The sequence below is a fragment of the Grammomys surdaster genome, unplaced genomic scaffold (genome assembly GCF_004785775.1).
Source record: "Grammomys surdaster isolate TR1022 unplaced genomic scaffold, NIH_TR_1.0 124554, whole genome shotgun sequence".
Lineage (NCBI taxonomy): Eukaryota > Metazoa > Chordata > Mammalia > Rodentia > Muridae > Grammomys > Grammomys surdaster.
The window spans coordinates 283,592-305,965 of NW_021619536.1; the positions used below are offsets into that span (position 1 = coordinate 283,592).

Here is a 22,374-nt window from a genome sequence, read left to right on the forward strand (position 1 = left end):
AAGCAACAGACAACAGGATTTGTTGGCAAAAGGGTGAAACCATTCAAGGCAAATGAGCAAGGACTACACACTTACGTGCCTTAGAACCATCCATTCCCAGTTTGAGGATTTAACCAACAGAGATGGATTTGAGCATATAAGATAAACATAAAATGTATGAATACATCAGTAATACAGTGACCCAAAATCATGTATACACACACATACATAATAATAATAAAAATTTTAGATAATCCCCACAGGACTGTGGACTTACAAATGTGCTCTCCTAATTGCTGATTCTGAGATGCAGGGGGAGGGGGGATGACACAGGGTCTGCTATAATTAGCACACATTGTTTCATATTTCCCTACAGGCCTTTGATCAGGAAATGTTTAACATTAGAGCAAGCATTTCTAGATATTAACAGCTGCTGTTTGAAAAGGATGATAGAAATCCTGAAGGCAAACACATGCATTGTTGGTATGCAGGTCTGGTCTACATGTGAGCTGAAAGTCCAGATGACAAGTGTTCTTTCTGACAAAAAAAAAATTCTTTTGGATATTTTATATGTATGTGTTCATGTGCATACAGGTGCCCAAAGAGGCTAGCAGAGGATGTGGATCCCCCAAACTGTGGTGGCTATGAGTCACTGGATGTGGGTGCTGGGAATCATACCTGGGTCCTCTGTAAGTGCAGCAAGTCCCCTTAACTTCTGAGCATTTCTCTAGCCCCACAACAGTCCTCTTAACTCAGAATTTATGCCCTTCCTTTTTATTATACACAAATATCCTGTTGGAATTAGTTCAACTATTCTCATCAGGGCCATGCTTTTCCTCTTAAACATTCACAAGTTGAATAAAAACATTTCCTGCTGCCAGCCACGGCATGAGCCACCTTGAATTGCTCACAGCTTCAAGGCTGGTCTGTTACTGGTTGACATACTGCTTGTGAAGTTCTATTTTAATCCTAGATGGACCTGTTGGTTCTGCAAAGACAGGAGTGTAATAGTGTATGCATTGGTCTTCCCTTGCCCTAGCACCCTGAGAGGTCTCCTTTATGCAGTGGTTTCCAAGAAAACAGAGGTGAGTAAAGGACATTAAGGACTAGTGCAGACATCCATACACAATGTCCAGGTTTTACACATAGGTGGGTAGTGTCATCAACTTAAATTTACTATACTCTAGACATTCTGGCCTGCACTTTGTTTTTGTTGTTGTTTTTGTTTTTGTTGTTGTTGTTTCCTCTTTGATGGTATATGGATCAAAACCAGGGACTTACACTTACTGAATGCCTAGTCTACCACTGAGCTATATCTCTAGTCTATACGTTTTATTCTGTTTTCATTTAAAAACTTTTTATTACAATTAAGAGACTACAGAATGCTTAGCCCTAAAGGGAGCTTATACAGAGCAACCCCTCTTCCAAGACTCGGGCATCATTGTGAAAGAAGGGGCAAAGGGAGTATAAGTGTCAGAGACGACAAGGAACCATTACCTTCCAGACAGAGCAGAGCAGTGGCACATGTGAATTCACAATGATGTGAGAACATGTGTTTAAGCCCAAGATAGAGCAAATCCCATCAGGAAGAGGGGAGTTTGGTACACAACGCTTTCTCAAGCTAGGATGCTATTGCCAATTATTAGCTTCTGGGAGAAGAGACATTTTTCTTTAAGAACACAACCCCGGGTAAGTCTACCACTACTTACCAGTAGGTGATCACACAATGGGCAGATTGGCAGGTGCACCCAGTTGAGTCTGGAGACTCTAAAGACGGTAGGAGTTTGGCAGTGCTCCTGAGCCCCCTGTTTCCTCTTACTTAGATTCAGCCCTCCACAGCACCCCCACACACACACAGAGTGGTCTATGACCATCAGTCCCGTAGGAACAGTGCCTTAGGCTCTCCCATGAGTAGATGAGGCATCTCCAAACTCTCAGACCAAGCCAATAGGAGTTACCTGCTGCCAGACCCTAACCCACCCCAAAACTGTATATAAGAACCCTATTCGGGAGAAGTAAAGATATACAAGAATCATCCCATTGTCCAAGAGATTCTGTCGCAAGAGCTATAACACTACCACTTGGGAAGACATCTGCTCTCCCGAAGCGACTTCAGGACCCTCCCTGTGCTCCTTGCTAGCTAGCCAACTTCTCACCAGCTCAGCCCAGACAAGCTCAGCACAGAGAGACAGGTGCAGCACCTGGGAGCAACTAGGTGGTGACAGTGGAGACGTGGGTAGAGGCAGCAGTGGAGGCAGCAGAGGCAATTTGCCCTCTCTGCTCATACCCGGCCAGGTCAGAGTGGAAAGCCTTCCAGCACTGGAACCCACACCAACATCCAAGAATATCTGGGGAGCACAAGGTGATCTTGATACAAAGTTGAGTAAGTAGGGAAGGAGGGTGAATCATGGAAGAGTTGGGGAGCCTGAGTATGGTTAAGGCATATTCTCAAAGAACTAATAATTCTTCAAAAGAAAAAGCTATTGCATTTATTTTCTTGTGTGTGTCTATGTGTTTGTGTTGGGACTCAAACTCAAGCTATCAGAAGGTTGATGATTAAATGTGCAGATCCTGCCACACCAAAGAGTAAGGAAAGGAGCTGAGTAGCAGGCAGTGTGTATCTCTCTGTGTTCCTGAGTGTGGGTAGCATGTGATAAGCTGCTTCAAGCTCTAGCCACCATCAGTTCCCTACTATAATGGAGTGTACCTTGAACTATGAGCCAAAACATGCCTTTCCCCACTAAAGATGCCCCTTCTTTGAACCCACGTTTCACTACCATGTATAGCTTCCTAAATTGCAATGCTTTTGTCAGGATTCTTTGTTTTCATTTTATGTATTTGTTTAAGACAGCCTCACTGTATATTCCTGACTGTCCCATTAGATCCTGAGAGGAGAGTAAGACAGGAAATGGTGGTGGGGATGGAGATTTCAGGTGGTGAGTAAGCACAGGAAAACACTCTTGGGGGACAGTCTTCATGAGAGAACAAAGACTATTTAAATGGTTGTGGAGTTGATAAGGGTCTTTGAGAGTGTACAACATTGGCCAGAGCCAGGGGTCTGCGGATACCTTATATGCATAGGCAGAATTTCACATATTGCTGGACATAACTTTATATAAGGAAAGGGAGTTCGTCTTCATTAGAACTTCCAGTGTGTAGCATAGGTCTAGCTCTTGCCTGAGCTGAAGTATAACAGGGCCCAGACCTTGGTAAAACTGACTCTATGGTAGAAGTACCATTTAAGCTGTAAGACTCAGTATCACCATAGACAGCAACACCAGCCAAAGCAAAGACCTAATCCATCAAAGTTCTTAGTTCTGGGAAAGTCTCTAAATGTACCAACCTTGCTTTTTTGACTTCTGTAGTTCCCCTTCTGGCAAACTGTTCTTTTCTAACTGAAGTTTATCAACCAGAGTATGGTTTTTGTGCTTGAAAGCTCACCCTGAAAAAAGCTCACAGCTATACTGGAATCCCAAAAACCCAGTGTAGTAACCAGACGACTAATAAAGATGATTGGCTTAAATCCATATCCGATCAGTCTTCTCTAGCGGATACCTCACAACGGCACACCTGGGAGAGCAGATGTGTCCTTGATGTCTTCCCTGGAAGCCATCCTAAAGGCAGGAGCCTGTTATGTTCCAAGTCTACTTAATATGTTCCTCCCAACACCTGCACACATCCTGATTTTACTTAAAATTGGCTCCATACAACCAATACATATATTCAACACATAATTGGGGGATTTTTACATAGATAATTGGAATAGTTGGTTAGAGTTTGTTCATTAGAATGACTGAGATCATTTTCACTGATAGAAGGTGGGTCACAGAAGAAAGGAACTGTCTCCATCTTTAATTGAGTCCCCCTACAAAGTGTTTCCTCCTGTCCAGATCCCACCAAACAATAAAAACATTTTGTGTGAGATTTTCTTTATTAATATATTTTTTCTTCATACTTCACAATTAAACCAAAGTCCTGCCCTGTACTGACAGTGAATATATTGTCCCCACTGCAGACTGATCATATTAGGAATGCCAAACATATTCTGTCACAAAGAGTGAAAAGCAGACAGAGAGCTCTTTGTCAAAAATGCAAATAATACCGCCAAAATGCAGATAATACCGATTCTGAGGCTTTGTAGCCAACAAAAGGTCAGATGTGGTCTTGGATTTTAATTAGAAGGCAGCCTGCCTTTCTGCCTCCTAAACCCAGCAAAGACATGCCTTTCTCAGCACACTGCTCATGTCAGTGGTGTGAGATTTCACTGGGCCCCTTGCTCAAGGTGACTTCAACCTGAGATTCAAAAGATGAAGCAGATTGAGAGCAGGTGACTCATGGAGTTAAAAAGTCAGAAAGGGTAACTGAAATCCAGCACTTCAGAAGCAGAGACTGATTCTATAAGAGGTCACACCTTGTGACAAATGGAGCTCATTTAGGAAAAGAAACGCTATTGCCAAAGAGAGAGATGCTATATTGCATCCCTTTAAGATGAGCCTTTTGCCGGGTGGTGGTGGCGCACGCCTTTAATCCCAGCACTTGGGAGGCAGAGACAGGCAGATTTCTGAGTTCAAGGCCAGACTGGTCTACAGAGTGAGTTCCAGGACAGCCAGGGCTATACAGAGAAACCCTGTCTCGAAAAACCAAAAAAAAAATAAAAATAAAAATAAAAAGATGAGCCTTTTGTGTCTAGCTGCACTAAGTGATTCCATCTGAGTGAACTATCCTTGTCTTCTGTGGAGTATGACAACTCTTTTTAAAGATGACAAAAATGGGGGCTGGAGGAATGGATGAGCAGTCACCAGTGCACAGTAGGGGGCCTGAATTAATTTCTCAACATCCTCATGGTATCAGATGGGTCCCAGTGGCCTGAAACTCCAACTACACAGTATCCAAGGCCTCAGGCAGCTGCACTCATACGCTTACACACAAACACATATGTGTTATTAAAGACTGCTCTCCCTACCCCCTAAAAGATGACCAAAACCAACAACAAACTAACCAACCAAGCAAACAAACAAAACAACCCTGAGATTATAGCATGTGTGGTTAGAAATATCATTACATATTTATGACCATTACCAATAATAGAATAATAGCATGATTTTGTACACGATGCTTATACTTTACATAATTCAAATGTCTTTGAAGACATTAAAACATCAATTTTGGGCTGGAAAGAACAGCTCTGCTGGTAAAATTGTTCTATGAGCATAAACACACATGCGTGTGCACACACAACACACAGACATTTATCCATGCATACACTGCATATATACACTAAAAGTTGATCTTATAGATAAAACACAGGGTGTATAAATATTAGAACAATTTGAGACTATCAATAATTAGTAGACTAACAATGATGATATATACCCAACCCCTTTCTAGTCCCTCTGTCCTTTAAAGTTTTATTGTTGTTTTGGGTTTTGTTTGTTTGTTTGTTTGTTTTTGTTTTTCAGCAACACAATGTAAGTCTATAAGACACACAGAATATGTATAGATGAGATTCTATGATTCAGACATAACAGAATCATGCAGGATTCCATAGCAGAACAGAGGCAAATGTTGGAGACTAAGGGATTATAAGACTTAACAAAGAAAGTAAGCCTTTGGTGGTCTCTAAATACACATAAACTAGTTTTTTTTTTAAGTGCAGAATAATACACTACAATTCCCAAAAGACCAAGTTTCTTTTAAGTATTCTCAGAGTGAGGAAAGAGGATAAATTCCCCCTTGGAATGGTGATAGTGTTTGAGTTTGTATTGATGAGTGTGGGGCAGTGCTGTGGAAGAGTGTACAGCCTGCCTATTTGGACAGGAATGGCTATTTAAAGGAACACTAAGAATTCCTTTTCATAGCTAAGAATTAGATAGTTAACAGATTGTACCAACCAGCCTGAGCAATTTCAATTTCAATCTAATAAAGTCTAAGGCTGTCACACAAATTCTTAAGCAACAGAATGACATAATCAAGACAAATATTTTGGCCAAAGTTGTCTGTGCAGTCATCTGCTGACCTGCTGTCCCAGCATTCATATTTGACCAATGATACAGACATGTTCTCTGCTCCAAATCTGCCTTCATCCTGGGTTTCAACATTCAATAGAAGGCTTAGTCAACATCCTAACTTCATCTTTCCTTCACAGCAGCAACTCAAACTACCTTCACTGCTACTTCCCAGACCACACTCAATACCCTATGTTGGTTATGTCAACTTCACATCAATGCCTATGGACAAAGAGGCTGATCTCCAGCCTCTACAGCCCTTTCTTGATCATTCTCTGCTGGCCTGCTGATTCAGGCCAATGGCTCTTCCAGGCTGGCTGCTTCTCACCACACTCTCTGCTTTCCTGTCCCTGTCTTTTCACTGTAGCCACTCAGACCTTTAACCCTCAATCCAACACCATAAGTGGTGTCTCCTTTTAAAAAGGCCAGTTACAGCTGCAAATGCAGCCTCACTTTCTGTACATAAGTGGCCACGTTATCCATGACAATCTTCCTCTAACACACTGGCTCTCAACCTTTCTAATGCTGTGACCCTTAATACAGTTCCTCATGTTGTCGTGACCCCCAACCATAAAATTATTTCATTTCTACTTCACAATTGTAAATGACCTCCATAAAATTTTTTTTTGTTACTTCATAACTGTAATTTTGCTATCGTTATGAATTCTAAGGCAAGCATCTGATATGTTGGCTCTATGATATGCAACCCCTGTGAGAGGGTCATTTGACTCCAGGAGGTTGTCACCCATCAGTTGAGAAACAGTGGTGTTCTAACACCTGGCCCCCACCTGGGGCAGTGATTCACTTTGTGCTGGATCCTCTTCAGGACTGCTGATTAGCTCAGAGCACCTGTCAGTGGTCTAGACATCACATTACTTGAATGAGAAAAGCAAGCCTGTCAGAGAGCTCTTTCAACTGTCTTCCCCTGAGATGTAAATCTATCAGTCTCTTGTCACACAGAAGATGGAGAATTTTCCTCTATTTGAAGACCAGGATCCAGGTCAGCTCCCAAATTATGACTCTGATTCCCTTTCTTTGGTCTCCTCCAAGATTCTGTCACCAGCGATCCCTTCTCTGCCTGTGTTCTTGGCATTGCTCCTTTCTGGTTCTGTAACCTCCTAACCTGTCAATAACATAAAGTCCTTTAATCACTGAAAACCTTCCCTGGCATGTCTCCCCTCTAGCTGCTATTCTTTCTTTGCTTTCTCCCCTCAAACTTATCCAAGACACTTTATAAGCCAAGTTTAGTGATGACAGTCGCACCAGAAGGTAGGAAATCTACCTTCATGCACCAGGGACTGAACAGAGGCCTAAACTTAACATTCAAGAGCCAAGTAGCAAACCTTTAAAATTCTACTAAACTTCTCCATAGGATTTAGCATTCAAGTCATACTGTTTGTCTCTTAAAGAAAGCTCAAAGTAGAGAAAAGAAGTTTCAAATAAAGAGGTTAAGGTGTGTTCTAAGGGGCTTTGTTGAGTGAAACATGATTTGCTGCTCAGCTAAAGAGGAAAGAATTTAGCCCCACCACTACAATGGGTGAGTGTGTATTTCAGATTTAAATTACTTTTAACTGTTTCTTTCTAAATTCCTAGATTTCTGAGAGACACCACTCTCTACTTCTTTACCTTCCCTCCCTGCTTCTCCTCATTGACAGTAGGCTTAGAATTCTGGGGATCATTCTAGAAAAAGCATTTCCTATGATTCAGTTCATAAAGTCAGAGAGCTCCAGGCCTTCCCAAGCAGAGTTTCTTGTCATCTGGCTGATGGAGTCTTCACTCTCTGACGCTTCCCACTGAGATAAGGAGGGTCATAAGTTTGAAACACCCTGGGTATTTGCACCTCTCCCATAACAATGTTCCTCAAGTGCTGTAAGTCAGTCTCTAACACTTGAGTTCTAAGGATGTATGAAAAGCTTTGGTGAGAAAGAAGTGCAGAGAGCCAGCTTCTCTCCAGTACACGTAGAAGCAGAGATGAGATAGTGAACAGTATTCAAGAAAACAGCTAGACATTCTGAAACAGTAGAGCTAAAGTCCTTATGTATATTTTATTGTTTCTTAAGCCACATTTGAAATACATCACCTTCTGCCAGTTGCCAAAGGCTTGCGTTTTTCTCAGTGTGCCACTGACTGTATGACTTAGCCAGCAGGACACAAAAGCCAATAATATTCTGACACATTATCTAATTGTGTGCTATCTGCTTTTCTCCGTATCTCTGTATATTCAGGGCAAAGAGAGCAAAACATAACAACAAAGGGAGAAATAATGAGACCCAATCTGAGGGTGTCTCCCCCCTAAAATGTATTAAAATAGATATGCCAAGGGAATTTACAATGTAAAATGCTTTTTTGAAGTGAAGAAAAATAATTTATTTATGTCCTGGCTTTGACTTACTTTATAAGAATGCCCTTTTGCCAAGTCTTTTGTATTGTGGTTTTTATGATGAGAGTACTACTTCCTTTGAAGTTTTGTTGGGTTTAGTACAGCCAAGTTGACTGGATTCTTAAAAGTGCTATTTTAGAATAAATGCAAGGAGAAATGAATCATGGTACCCAAGCTGTGGTCTGGGTGTACAGTTTCATTACTTTCAGTTCAGTCTGGGAAATATGTAACTAGTTTTTCACCCAGAGAGAGAGAAAAAAAGTTTCATTTATTAGAAAGCACGTGTTGCTGGAAACAGTCAAGGACAGAACTGCAGTAAAGGAAACCAGCCTAGAGCCCTGATGCCAGCAATACCGGCTGGGCCTGGTGCTGAGAAAGCAGCTTACAACCACTGAAGTGTGGCAGTGAAAAATCAGAAAGATGCTCTTCTTTAACAAACTCATCATTGTCTTATTTCCTTGACACTGTAAACCGGTTTTTCTGTATATCACCCTATTTCCTTTGACCTATTGACCTAGTTCCCACCTCTACCTCCTCCCCAAGGCCTCCTGGTTACACCACTTTATTGAACACCAGCCAGTGAGCAGAGAATACAAAACCCCCAGATTTGCATAGTACCCAGTATGTGGCTTCTCTACTGGTCCCCACTTTTAATATTTGCAACATATCAAACCTTGGGCTCTGATCTCATTCAGTGCCCCTGATGAAAAGAAATTATTCAGCTTTTCTTGCTTAAAAAGTATCTTTCTATATTATGATTTGTGAGTTTATGTATGAATTTACATGGAGAAAATTTTGGAAATCAAGAGTAAATATAAAGATCTCAAAATTCAAACATGAACTTGCCCCAGGGTGCAAGTGATAAGACAGGCAGGATGTTGGACAGTAAGTGAAACAAAGAATTTAGCTCTATAGCGACTGTGACTAGAGGGTTGACCCTCCTTGGGTCCGGGACATTACTGTTTGTGATACAAAGGAGAAGGAGTAAGGCAGCTCTAGTTTGCATTACAGTCCCAATATTACATGGAACCTCAGGAGGTCAGCTTTGGGGTAAGTGCACTGGACTCATACAGCCAGCCCATAATCAGACTGGTGGCCAATGGAAATCTGAGAAACAACACACTAATTGCTCCTTGAATGTTGAGCCATCCCTACAGTCCTTCCCAAAGCACATTCATGTAGGCATAATGTGATTGTGCACTGTAAACATTGTCCTTTTTCTATTCAAATGCTGATTCCTCTATCCCAGTATCAGGCTTTAATCCAGGATCTGGTGTTTTAATGCTTATGTCAAGAACCTCTTGTCTTGACTTTGTATAAACAGCGCTCATCATTTATTCTCTGCCTTGTCAATAAAATATGGACAAGCCAATAACTAAGCAATAGAGAGAAGAGGGTGGGACATCCAGGAGGAGAAAGGATTCTGGGAGAGAGCAAGGCAGGGAAGATTCTGCCAGGAGGAAGGAGGAAGAACACACCATGAGAGCTCAGCTAGAGTATGGAAGCCCCTAAAGTATTATGGCTGGGAGGTAGCAAGATTAGGCTAGAGGATTAGAATATAATTATAATGCCTAGTCATTGTGCTTTTAAATTGTAAATAAATATTTGTCTTTCTGTGTCTTATTTGGGAACTACCTAGGTTAAAAAAAACCCTCCAGCCATATTAATTTCCTGCATACATGTTTAATACTGTTGATTATTACACATTCCCTCCTCTTCTCACAGCACCAACCTTTCTGACAGAATTCTTTCCTTTCTCCTGTCTGGTCTGATAAGCTTAGCAGACTGCCAGCCCATTTCATTAGCCCATTCATGTTTGCTAGTGTGACTAGCTTCCCACTATTAGCCACAACACCCAGCACCAGTGTGATGATGTTAAGAGTGGACAAATGCTATAGGAGCATTTCTCATCTCCAAATGCAAGATCACTGTCCACTTAAACAAATGGAACCTTGCAAAACATCCATTTACAAAAATGTCCATAGAAGCCTTTGCATGGGTGTGTCTGATAGTTTGCTTGTGATTTAAATCACCTTGGAAATCTGTGAAGTACTGGGCCCTTCATTTCTCCTTCCCTTCACTCCTCTCCTGGATGAATGACACTGTGCATATTTTACTTTATTTTTTTTAATAACTGTCTAGGAATACATGTAAGGGAGGTATACATTATAAGGATCTTTACTCAAACAGATAAATAAAAACTCCTGTCTTTAGGACATCTGTCTACTTTCTTCATGGTCCCTGGAGTGTGAGTATATCTTTTGCATACACTCACATAGCAATCTAGAATGACACACAGTACCACTATGTCCCTAAAAGCCACATGAGTGGCCTTACAGAGTCCACCATAATGTAATAGCCTTCTATAGAGAGAAGTGTCCACAGGAGTCACAGATTCACAGTAGCCAACAGGGCTGAAATGAGGCAAGAAGATGGCATCGCTCCAACAGGTACACAAGCTGTAGTCAGTCATCAGGTACCACTGAGCACAGCCGGGGTCATCATTCAACTCTATCCAATAAATGTTACTCAACAAAATGAGGACCACACCTCTAGGAGTGATGACATTATGTTTAGTAATGGTTGTGTTCTGAAAAGTTTTCCTTTTTTTTTTTTTTTTTGGTTTTTCGAGACAGGGTTTCTCTGCATAGTCCTGGCTGTCCTGGAACTCACTCTGTAGACCAGGCTGGCCTCGAACTCAGAAATCCGCCTGTCTCTGCCTCCCAAGTGCTGGGATTAAAGGCGTGCGCCACCACCGCCCGGCGGAAGTTTTCCTTTTTGCTGTGAAATTTAAATGTGATTTTGTTCAGCTGCATTTGTATTTTTCAAACTTCAGTTATGTATGTTTTATATTTCTCTGTATCCCAGAGGCTTCCTTATCTGAACATTCACACGCAGATGGGAAGAGGAATGTAGTAGCCACACTATTTAAGGAAAGGCTGCAAATTTCCCCTGTACTACTAACAGCAGCTGTAAGGCATGGAGGGTTCACTTCATAGAGTTGCTAGTACTTCCTTGGAGGCTTCTGCAAGCTAGCAAAACTAACAAAAGCTGAAAGCAATAACTCCATTCTTAAGTCATCCTATCCTTGGGGAAAAAGTCACTCTTCCCTTACTGTCAAAAATACAATTGTCTTAAGCTCAGAAACTCAAGAAAATTCAAACTGTTTCCTGAATCTTCCAAAACACATACTTACTGGGATAGTCCAGGCCCATGGCAGCCAGAAAAAGTTGGTATGGATGGGCAGAAAGATCACTTGATCAAGAGCCAGGAGGCCTGAGATGAGATCTGGACAAACCAGATTAATGCTCCTAGCCTCAGCTTGTTCGTTTATACAAAATTATAACTATTCCTCCATGTTACCAAAATCAAATGAAGTAACAAACTTGAAAACACTTTAGGAAACCATTCATGTTCTTCACACTGTGCCCCAACTCCTATGGCATGGCAGAACACTTTCTGAGTTACAAAAAAGTGAAATCTGATGAAGCAGAAAGGCTGTTTTCTATGAAGCTCTAGTTCTTTTCCTCATTGTCCCTTCCTCCTAGAAGAAGCACAAAAGTACTTACTGCAGCACACCTATTTCCTGTTTCTAGCATTTCCGCATCTTTCCATCAGAGCCCTGTCCAAACTAGATAGGCTCTTTCTAGAATTGATATTAAATGATTGCTGAATTATATCATGGCTAAACTTTATGCTTCCATAGAAGCTGGGAGCTGGGATTAGCATTTGGTCATTTGTTGTTCTTTAAACAGATACTTATTCAGTGAGAACCTGTCCCAGTGTTAGGCTTTAGACATAACTGAGGATGATGAGCCCCCTTTTCCAATGATGCTCTCCATCCAGTGAGGAAAAGGTTGATAGTCCTTGCTCACTAGGTCAGGAATTAGCAGCACATGACCTGAATACATCTGACTCTACCTGCAGCTCCCCTTCCATGATACTCAGGAGCTGTATGAGATCCTCCTTGGATAACTCCAGAGGTTTCTTCGTCTTTCTCTCACTTTCTCCAGATGGTTTGAGGTGGCGTTTGACAGTTCCAGAAGCCGTGACCTCCTCCTCCTTCCGATTTGCCTTGTTCTTTTTTGCATCTTCTGAGGGGCCCTTACCACCATCACTGCTGATGATGGAGGACTTGGGGTAGGAGATATGCCCATTAGATGAACTTTCTCCACCTTGATTTCGTGATCTCATTCCCACCTGCAACACATGAGGAAAGACATTCTTCATCACTGAAAGTATTTTTGTCTAAATACTTAGAAACTTGGCTTTACAACTTGACCAATCAAGAGTGAAAGAGCAATCCCCCATTAGCTCCCTGGTAGCCTCAGCCAATACAGTTGAAAAAGTTTCCAACAAAATGCTTAGTTGGTTTTCAGGGAGAAGTAAAAAATATCTCAAGTCAAGATCAAGACCAGCATTAACTATCTCAGTCACACTGATCGTGTTGAATACAGTGAGAGAATGGCAATGTACCTTGAGATCTTGAAAGCCACTTTATTAACAGGATAAACACAGGTGTGAATTCTCGAAAATTGCAGGCAGTAATCATTCAGATGGTCAAGGTTATCAAACATAATAAAAATTGTTGCAGCCCAGATAAATACATGTGACCATAACTTCTAGGATGGGATCCTAGAACCCAAGGCACAGCAAAGGGAAGAAAGGATGTCTGACCAAAGCATAGACGGTAGTCATCCACAAGACTTCCATCCTGGCTCACTACTGCAGTGGCGTTCCATACTCACTAAGATACCAGCGATAGAGGAAACAGTGTGGATTACACAGTAACTAACTACATCATCATTGAGATAACTCCAAGAGTCTACATAAAACCACTTATTAGAAGATCCAAACATGAAGCATCACCAGGGGTGAACAGTATCACAGGAGAATCCTAGAGAGGCCAGTACACAGAGGGAATTTTATTTTTCCATAACTTTTTTTTCCAAGATGATCTCTCTGTATCAGTCACTAACAGTGATAAGAGAACAACAACAAAACCTGTAAAAAAAATTATCAATTTCAAAATAAAAAAAATTAAATTATATTTTCTAGAGAAGGAGAAAGCCAAAGGTAAAATATGTACACACCACATGGGGACAACATTCCCATCAGTATAGGAAGGATGTTTTAAGGGTGCCCCTCTGGTACAATAGAACAGGAACAACTGAGATGCTGCAAATCAACACACCTAGCTCAAAGGCTGGAACTGAAGTCATAGAAGAAAGAACTAACACTCTGGGGCCATGCTACAAAAGTTGCCTAAGACAAGAAATTCAGTGTACAGCAGCGGGTGGTGTGTGGTCATTTGAATGAGAATGGTCCCCAAAGTCTTATCTTTTTCAATATTTGGTCCCATTTGTAGCTAGATTTTTGGCTACTTTATGGGTTCCTATTTCCACCACCCTTATCCCTTCCAATCCCCCCAACACTAGGTAGAAGAGAAAGAAGGCTAGAGCAGAAAGTGGGAGTCAATATCCTTACACTACTTCCTGCTGATTAGGGGCATTGAGTCCCTTGGGGCAAGTATAATCTCAGTCATCAGGATATCTCCAGCCAGCAACTGCAGGAGCAGCAGTGGCTGCAGCCCCTCTTGGGGCTCTAGCATTTTTATAATCCTCTCAAGAGTCCCAAGAATTCCAAATGTTACACATTTGCAAAAAACCATCTATACCTGGCAAAATCACACCCCTGCCAAAGCACTAGGAAAATCATAGTCAGCTGCTGTGGCCAATGTGAAACAAAGCCATGTCCCACACCTGGGACTAAAACAAAAATATATTCCCATAACATTTCTATGTTTTTAAAGAAACCAAAATTCTCACTATCTCAGTTGGTGGAACTGTTTGGAAAGGATTAAGAGGTGTGGACTTGTTGGAAGAGGTGGGTTGCTGGGGGTGGGCTTGAGGTTTCAACAATCCATGCCACTGGGAACAATGTGTTTGCTCTTTCTACTTTGTGGATTGAGATACAACTCTTAGCTACTGCTGAAGCACCATGTCTCCCTGCCAAAAAGGACTCCAACTTTCTGAACTGTGAGCCTCAAATAAACTCTTTCTCCTGTAAGTTGCCTTCTTCATAGTATGTTAGCACAGCAATGGAAAGTGACTAAGATGTGGCCTTATTTAAAATTCTCAGTATAAAAAGTGTTCTCCGGAAATAGATAAGGAATGAGATTTTCATTATTTATTCCAAACATAATGACTTTGTTGTTGGAACATAAATTCCCTTTATGAACCCAATCATATTTCAGGAACTAAGGAAAGCTTTTTAAAGCAGATTTTTATAAACATATAAAAATGGTATGATACCTCCTTTCAAATAGTGACTATTCATGTCTTCAAATGAATATTGAAATCCACAGCTCATGTCCTTTTTTAAAAGGAACTCTTACAATGAAATGGAGCCTTTTATGGGTGAGATCTCTCTCTAAGTGTAAACAATACAAACTGAAAAAAATATTCCTTGATATTGACACATCATTTTCTGACCGACTCAGTGATTACTTCTCAATTTTAGAGACTCTTTTGTACTTCTCTGGTAAACAAACAAACAAACAAACAAACAAAATAATGTTACTCTATAATGGAAAACAAGGCTCTTTGAAGCATATCTACTACACATTGTCACAATTTATTTGTCAGCTAACCTAAGCTTCAAGATGACTTTAAAGAAGAAAGGAGGTGGAGCTGGAGAGAGGGCTCAGCACATGCTACTCTTGCAAGAGGTCAGGGTTCTGTTCCCAGCACCGACATAGGAGCTCACAACTGTCTGAAACTCCAGTTTCAAGGTGTCCAATGCTCCCTTCTACACAGATTACAGGCATACATATGATACACAGACATATACAGGCTAAACATCCATATGTAATTTAATTTGGAAATGAAAAAGAAGCAAAGGCTTTAAAAAAATAAAAATAGAAGGAAGAGGAAGGAAAAGTAATGAAGGGAAAGTAAAGAAAGGAGGAAAAGAGAGACAAACAGACCGTGGAGAGAGGCCCAGGTTAAACGCACCACACTCAGCCAACACAGGCTTCCCAAACCCGAGTCTTATCAACTCCAACACACGTGAGTGGCTTTTATCTGAAGTAACAACTGCTTCTGTAAAGTCTTAAGGCTGTTTGAAATGATCGATTAAATATTAATAACTTTTATTTACAACACGAGTTAACAGAACTTCCAGGTAATAGTTGCCAAAGCATGGCAGGTAGGGTGATTATTTAACTGCCACAGTCCTGTGATCAAAACATATTACTTGTTTCTGACCCTTTTATGTGTCTGTGCTTATCTATGTCATATGTATGTGCTAATCACAGTTGTATTTGCAAAAATACAGAAAGTAGGGTCAACTTATTATCAGGTATCTTTATATTTGATTCTTTCTAAACATTTCCACCTGAAATTAATGTTCCCAGGCAAGTTTTTTTAATGGTCCAACACGAATTTTAGAATCATCCAGCAACTGCACATCATTTTAGTTTGGAAGCTTAGGCTCTGGCTCCCTGCCATGTGGATTCCTTGATACTCGCTTTGGCTAAGCAAATACTTTTTTCTTGGTGTTGCTGAACTTTGACAATGGTTAATTTCCTTTTGACATGGACACATAGATTTCTAGTCCTTTCTTAGTAAGCCAGATACAGTCTTTTATGTTTATTTCCATAACAACATCTGCCATCAGCACCTGTTCTATCTCTGGAATATAAAAGTCATCAGTGATAACACTCTAGTCGAGATAGTTAAGGAAAAAAATAGACAGAGCCTGGGAGGAGAGAATGCAGTTTTCAATAGCATAACCAAGTGTGCTACCCCTAAGAATTACTTTAAGCCACTTTATCATGTCTTGTAGAGACTAATGTTTCGGCAAGGTACTTCCTGACACGTCATTGAGAGAGATCCATGGCTGTCTCATTTCCAACAGTTCCCTTGCCTACAAAGCCTGAAGCACCTTACACACAGGCTAACATCTGACACTTACACCCACCTCCAAGAGCAGGTGCTGCTATTCTGAGATGCAGATGAGGATAAGAGGTGTAAAGATAAAACCTGTCATTCCCTTCTTCACACAGCTGAGAAGAGCTAGGGTCTGAGTCCATCTCTGATGGTGGAAATCAGAGGATGAAGAAAACACCATGAATGCTCATGAAATAATGTTTTCTTGGGATGCTCAGTGGAACCAGAGAAATGTGCACATATGTTCTCCCCCACAGGCCCCTGCAAAACTCCTGTAATAACTGAAATTAAGTTACTAAGGGAAAAACACGCATTTTTAAACTAATGAACTGTGGAGCTTGTAAAATGATGAATTTCTCAAGACCCTTCCTGAGGAACAAAAAGGTTAAAGGGCACACATTATAGACACAGGACACAAAGTCTGAGCAGGGATAGCCATTACATACAGATGTACTGCCTTAAAAGCCAAAACGATAGCAAACATTTAATGCAAAATCAGTTCATTGTGCTTGCAAGGAGAGCAGACAGATGGCAGAGCATGCAGGTGGAGCCCCACAGGCCTTCAATAGCCTACCACAAGGCTGCAAGTTAGAAAACTGGAGGAAAACTGAATACCTGGAAGGAACTCAGACGCCTTTGCAACCCTCCATGGCATATTCCTCAAAAGAGGTTTTCTCCAGAAAACAGGTAGGATACACTGAAGATCCACATCAAGTTTTGCAGACTTTTTTTGAAACTGAAATTATTAATCTGTGGGTACAGATTATTCTACTTGGTATAGTAAGCAACAATGCTAACATAGTTCATTAAATATCTTATTTTTCGTTTCATAGCAACCTGACAGCAACACAGTGCATGGAATTTGCTGAGTAGAGTGGGAAGAAAGGAGGGGCTGAACAGCATCCTGAAACTCCTTCTTTTATCTAGGGCTCTCCCTCCTCTTCATTCCTCCTGCCTGCCACACTGGGCAGTACCACCGTCTTCTACCAGATGGGTGATAGCAAATGAATTACAAAATACATTTCTGTGGTGTCATTTATACTGAAATAACAAACATCTCCACAGCATTCGAAGAAAGGCTGGAGAGATAGTTCAGACCTAAAGAGCATTTGCTCTTGCAGAGGACAGGTGGGTTCCTAGTATCTTCGTCCTGCAGCTCACAACTGCCTGCAACTCCAGCTCTGCCTTCTTATGGCTTCTGCAGTCATCCAGACCCCCACCCCACCCCCACACAGTTGCACACACTAAAAATAAATCCCCTTTAAAAATAAAGAAGAGGCAATAGGGATAAGCGTTTAGCATTTAAATGTTCATTCTCATCCCAAGTTTTCTTGGCCCCTCCAGACCCTAGCAGTGAACTTGCCCTGGCACACCCAGGCTTGCCCTTGGTCCATATCAGGCACTCCTTTTCCTGTTGCAATTCAACTCTGCTCAAAACACTCCCTATGCTCACCACCAACAAAACTTCTTTTCTGCCCAAGTTTGGCTCTTTAAGCATCCAATACCTGTATCTTTCAGGTTTTATTTTCTCTATTCATAGTTTCAAGAGCCTATCTGGCACATAAGATGAGAAGCCACAATAGCCTATGGATATATATACTTACATCTTTCAATTACTTCATAGAATTGTAAGAAAAAAAGCCTAATGTATAGAGAAAGGAAGCCCCACCACTACAGGGAGGCTTATGTTTTATAGTGCGGCCTTATAAGAGGGAGTGGAGTCAGAGGAATGCCGGAAATCATCACAGATCGGTCTTCATTCTCTCTTTCAAACAGAAAAGACAAAAACCCAGTGTGCCTAAAGCCAGAGGCAAAGGAGATCACTGGTTCTAGTTTTATGACCTCTGTGAATTTTAACTCGTGAAAAGCCAACCAAATCACCTACCTCCTCCTCTGTACCACCAGGTTACTTCCTGTGTGCATCTCAGATACTCTGTTAAATCTGTTTATAAATACCCCAACCATGAAACATTTGAGCATCTCTCAGAGAGCTTTCTATCTTAGCAGTGCACACTGTTCAGAAAGGCTCCTGGGGCGACCCTAAATGTTACACTTTTCTCCCAGGTTGTCCTACAGGTTACCATGGTTTCTTCCTTTGGTCCTTCACACTCTGTACCACAAGACCTGTGAAGTGAATTCTTTGCATCTCATTGTCCATATTTTTAAATCTTTGCAATAACCAGAATTTGGAGGACTCTCTGGGCCTCTGTAATAATAATAATAATAATAATAATAATAATAAATAGTAATAATAATAATAATAATAACACAAACTGAAAAATATTATTCTACCCTAGCCTACTACTGTGCTGAAATGCTTTATGAAATTCTGTTTAATGTGTCTCAAGGATGATAGAAGCAGACCTGTAAAAGTTTTCTAGGAGAAAAATTCTAAAAACTAGCAGGAGACTGGGCTAGAGATGTGCCATAGACTGAAACAGTGGAAGAGACCACAGTGTGAGTCACACGGTGTAGTGTGATGGACGGAGGACGGTGATCTTTCCCTAATACTTTAATTAAAGTCTCCAAACTGATTAATTCTTCGTCTGTGTCTTCTGTGCCGCACTTTCTACCAACAATTGCCCAGTGCCCCAGACTATCCACCAGAAAACTTGAACTTCAGTCTGGTCTCCCTGTGTTTATCTATTTGTACTTAGATTTGTATCTATCTACAAAGCATAGCAGGCACATTTTGTTTTTACATAGTTGCTCATGGGTCTAGAGAAAAGCTTGACAGTTACGAGCACTGGCTGCTCTTTCAGAGGACCAGATACTGATTCCCAGTACTCACAAGCAGCTCACCACATCTGAAACTCTAGGTCTGGGAACTCTTTCCCCCTCTTCTGGCTTCTAAGAGCACTGCATGCACACAGCACTAAGACACACATGCGAGCACAATAACCAAACAACAAAAGATAACTTTTTAAAGTTGCCCATGAATACTTTCACAAAATAATCTAGTTCAACAGTAGGAGAAAGGGGCAAAAGGGGTCATATGAGGAGGAATACGAGAAAGAATATGCAACACAAAATAAAACATATTTTATAGAAAATGTATTTTTTAAAAATAGGTATATAAGAAATTACTAACTTGCAATATTATTTTAAAATAAAGGTTAAAAATTCAAAGAGACCTTCATATTGTAAATTGTTTTATGTTGATGTGTGCGTGGATGTGTACACACATGTGTGGATAGCACACATGTGCATAGATGTCTAGCTGTATGATGAGGGTGGGGCACTGAAGACTGCTTTGGGAGTTGGTTTTCACTTTCTACCTTGTGAGTCCCAGGGAATTAACTCAGGTCACTAGGCTTGGTGGCAAGTGTGTTTACCCAACGAATAATTTCACTGGCTTTACCCTTGTGATTTATAAATCTCCTCTGACAAGTAACAAGACATGATACTTGTTGCACAACATCATTTGTGTGTGTTGTATACACCTGGTCATGTAGGTGTGTGGTAGATAACAGGTGTGTGCACATCCCTGTGGAGGCCAGATGTTCACATCACAAAGGCCCGTGACCCTGCAGCCTGGGCATCATATTATGTCTCTTTTGTTCATTTACAGCATCTATTGCAGGGGACTTGGGGTTTCATTTTCCTTCTTTAACATAAGCAATGTTATTACCAAGACACAAAAGAGAAAAGACTCATCCATTTAGTTCAGTTATAAACTGATATGTACAATAATGATGGAATGACCTCTGACATGTTTTTCATATATTTCCAGATAAATTATTAATTCTTGACATTTAAATACATTTTGAAATATATTTATTATATATGTATGTGTGCTTTTGGTGGGTTTGTTTGTTTGTTTGTTTGTTTGAAACAGGAACTGCTTCAAGCTGAACTGGCTGGCTTAGAATTCACTATGTAGTCCAGGAGGGCTTCAAATACTAAAGAATCTTCCTGAGTGCTAGGATTACAAGTGTGTGTGTGTTATGCCATCTTATAGTGTTATATTATTGTAAATCTAAAATCATTGTTACATTGGGCATAGTATATAATCAATAGCAACTGTTTGATAACATACAAAGGACAAGGCTCTCAAATGTGTATGATTATGATCCTTTTAGTTTTCTGGTGATTTTGATTATTTTCCTTACTTGAAAAAGAAATCAAGATAAGCAAAATGAGGAATAGTTATTTGCACATATATAGGTCAGCACCTGGGAAAGCCTTAGTTAGAACACAGGGCAAGCTGGATTCTCTAGGTACAAAGTCTGAAAAGCAGCGTTTATCCCTAGGTCAGAAGCAATGCACTGATACAAAGGAAGTCACAGCCATCCTCCCAGGGGCTGAAATACAATCGCAGGATATGCAAGCTCTCCCAGCCTCTCATAACAACGACCGATGTAAAACCACACAACATAAGAGATATTTTCTCTAATGTTGACTCATGTGATAACTTTGTTCTTCTAAGACCACATTCACTTCCCCTTCTTCTCTTAGATTGCCTTTTATTCCATAGCATCTGAGTCTCCATCCTGGATGGTGAGTGGGTGTTCACACATGTGGAGGCCAGAGGCTACGGCCAGGTGTCTTCTTCAATCACAGTCCACCATGTTTTGACACAGACTCTCTCATTGAACCTGAAGCTCAGAGACTAAGCTAAGGAACGTGGTCACTGAGTCTCAAGGATCGACCGGTCTCTACCTCCCCCAGGCGGGGATAACAGGCACATGCTGCCAAGCTTGGCCTTTAATATGGGTGCTGGAGGCTGACCTCAGGTTCTCATGCTTGCACAAGAGCTTTACTGAGGAAACCACCTCTCCAGCCCCTGCATGAGTCTTTCACTTTTCAAAGGACCTAAAGGGTAACTTTGCTATCACAGTCTTAACATTTAGCTTTGTAAATCGTAAAAGTCACAGGCACACCACAGACATAATGGTTATGACAACTGAATATGAGTTGGACCAATCTTTCAGTTAGCAAAATGAAGAAAGAAAAAAAAACCTCCAGTTTCCAGATGAGCTAATTATTCTATTAAAATAACTACAAAATTTCACATTATAAAAATGTTTGTCTTATACGGAAAACATTCTTAAACAATTTTATTACATTTTCAAGAAACATGAGGCAAATCCCATTTGATAGCCAACATTAGCCTTGGTTAGTGGAAGGAATGATGATGTCATTGCTTCATGCTGACAGGGGAGAAAAATGAAAAACTGAACCGACTCCCCCATGTATGCCCGTTGACAATGACTCCATGCTGTCTGCCTGCCTGCCACATGTCAGGTATGTTCCCTGTCCTTAAAGATATCTCACCTTTCAAATCCTTAGACTATTTTTTTTTAACATGAAAGGGGTAACTTTGTCTTTTGTAATATAAGGAGTATGGGTATGTCTATTTTAAACTCCCAGGCTCTATTTTTTTTAAATTTTCCCCTAATATTCCTTATTATAGATTAAATAAAAGCCCAAGGTGCCCAAATTTAAAGCCAAACAGAAGAGAGCTAACTTACAAACCAAGGAGGAAGAAGAATAAAAACTCACTCCCATTAATATGTGTGCTGTGAGGGTAACCATAACAATGTCATTGTCTTAGATATTGACAATGTTTACCACTCACACTAGACGGAGAGTGGCTTCTTGGTCAATCAGCCAGTCATCATAAACTTGATTGGTAGGAAGATGCAAATGCTTCTAAAGCATTTAATGGTTGTAAAGTTGGAGGACCCTGTGATAAACTAATTAAGTCACTTAAGACTTAACCATGTGTAAAATGCCATTTCACATGACAGAAGTTTCAGATCCAGCATGTGTCCAGGAAGAATGTAGGTGCCACCTTTGCAATGGTTTTGGACCATTAAAGCCATTACAGCATTACAGCCACTTGACACCATTTTCCCTACCTCCCAGCCACCTCACCCCAGCTCACCAACCAACCTTGTGCAATAATATCAAGGAATTGTGTTCCCATCTGCCTACTCCTCTTTGCCATTAACTCTGTGGAACCAAGAGGGCTGCTGCCCCTAACCCTGCCTGTGTCACCCCTCCCCCCACCCCCAGCCACAATTTCCTCATCTGTAAAATGAGGATAAAGTTC

The 22,374-nt window shown here is 40.9% G+C and overlaps 1 protein-coding gene across 2 annotated transcripts in view; it reads right to left on the bottom strand.

Annotated features, from left to right (window-relative positions):
* Filip1 (filamin A interacting protein 1) overlaps window positions 1-12,558 on the bottom strand; it is an 86,005-nt gene extending 73,447 nt beyond the window's left edge. For both annotated transcript variants that reach the window (XM_028784661.1, XM_028784662.1), the window contains exon 1: window positions 12,286-12,558. In XM_028784661.1, the coding sequence (XP_028640494.1) occupies window positions 12,286-12,558 (273 nt within the window). The remainder of the gene's footprint in view (window positions 1-12,285) is intronic.
* Window positions 12,559-22,374: the final 9,816 nt, after the last annotated feature.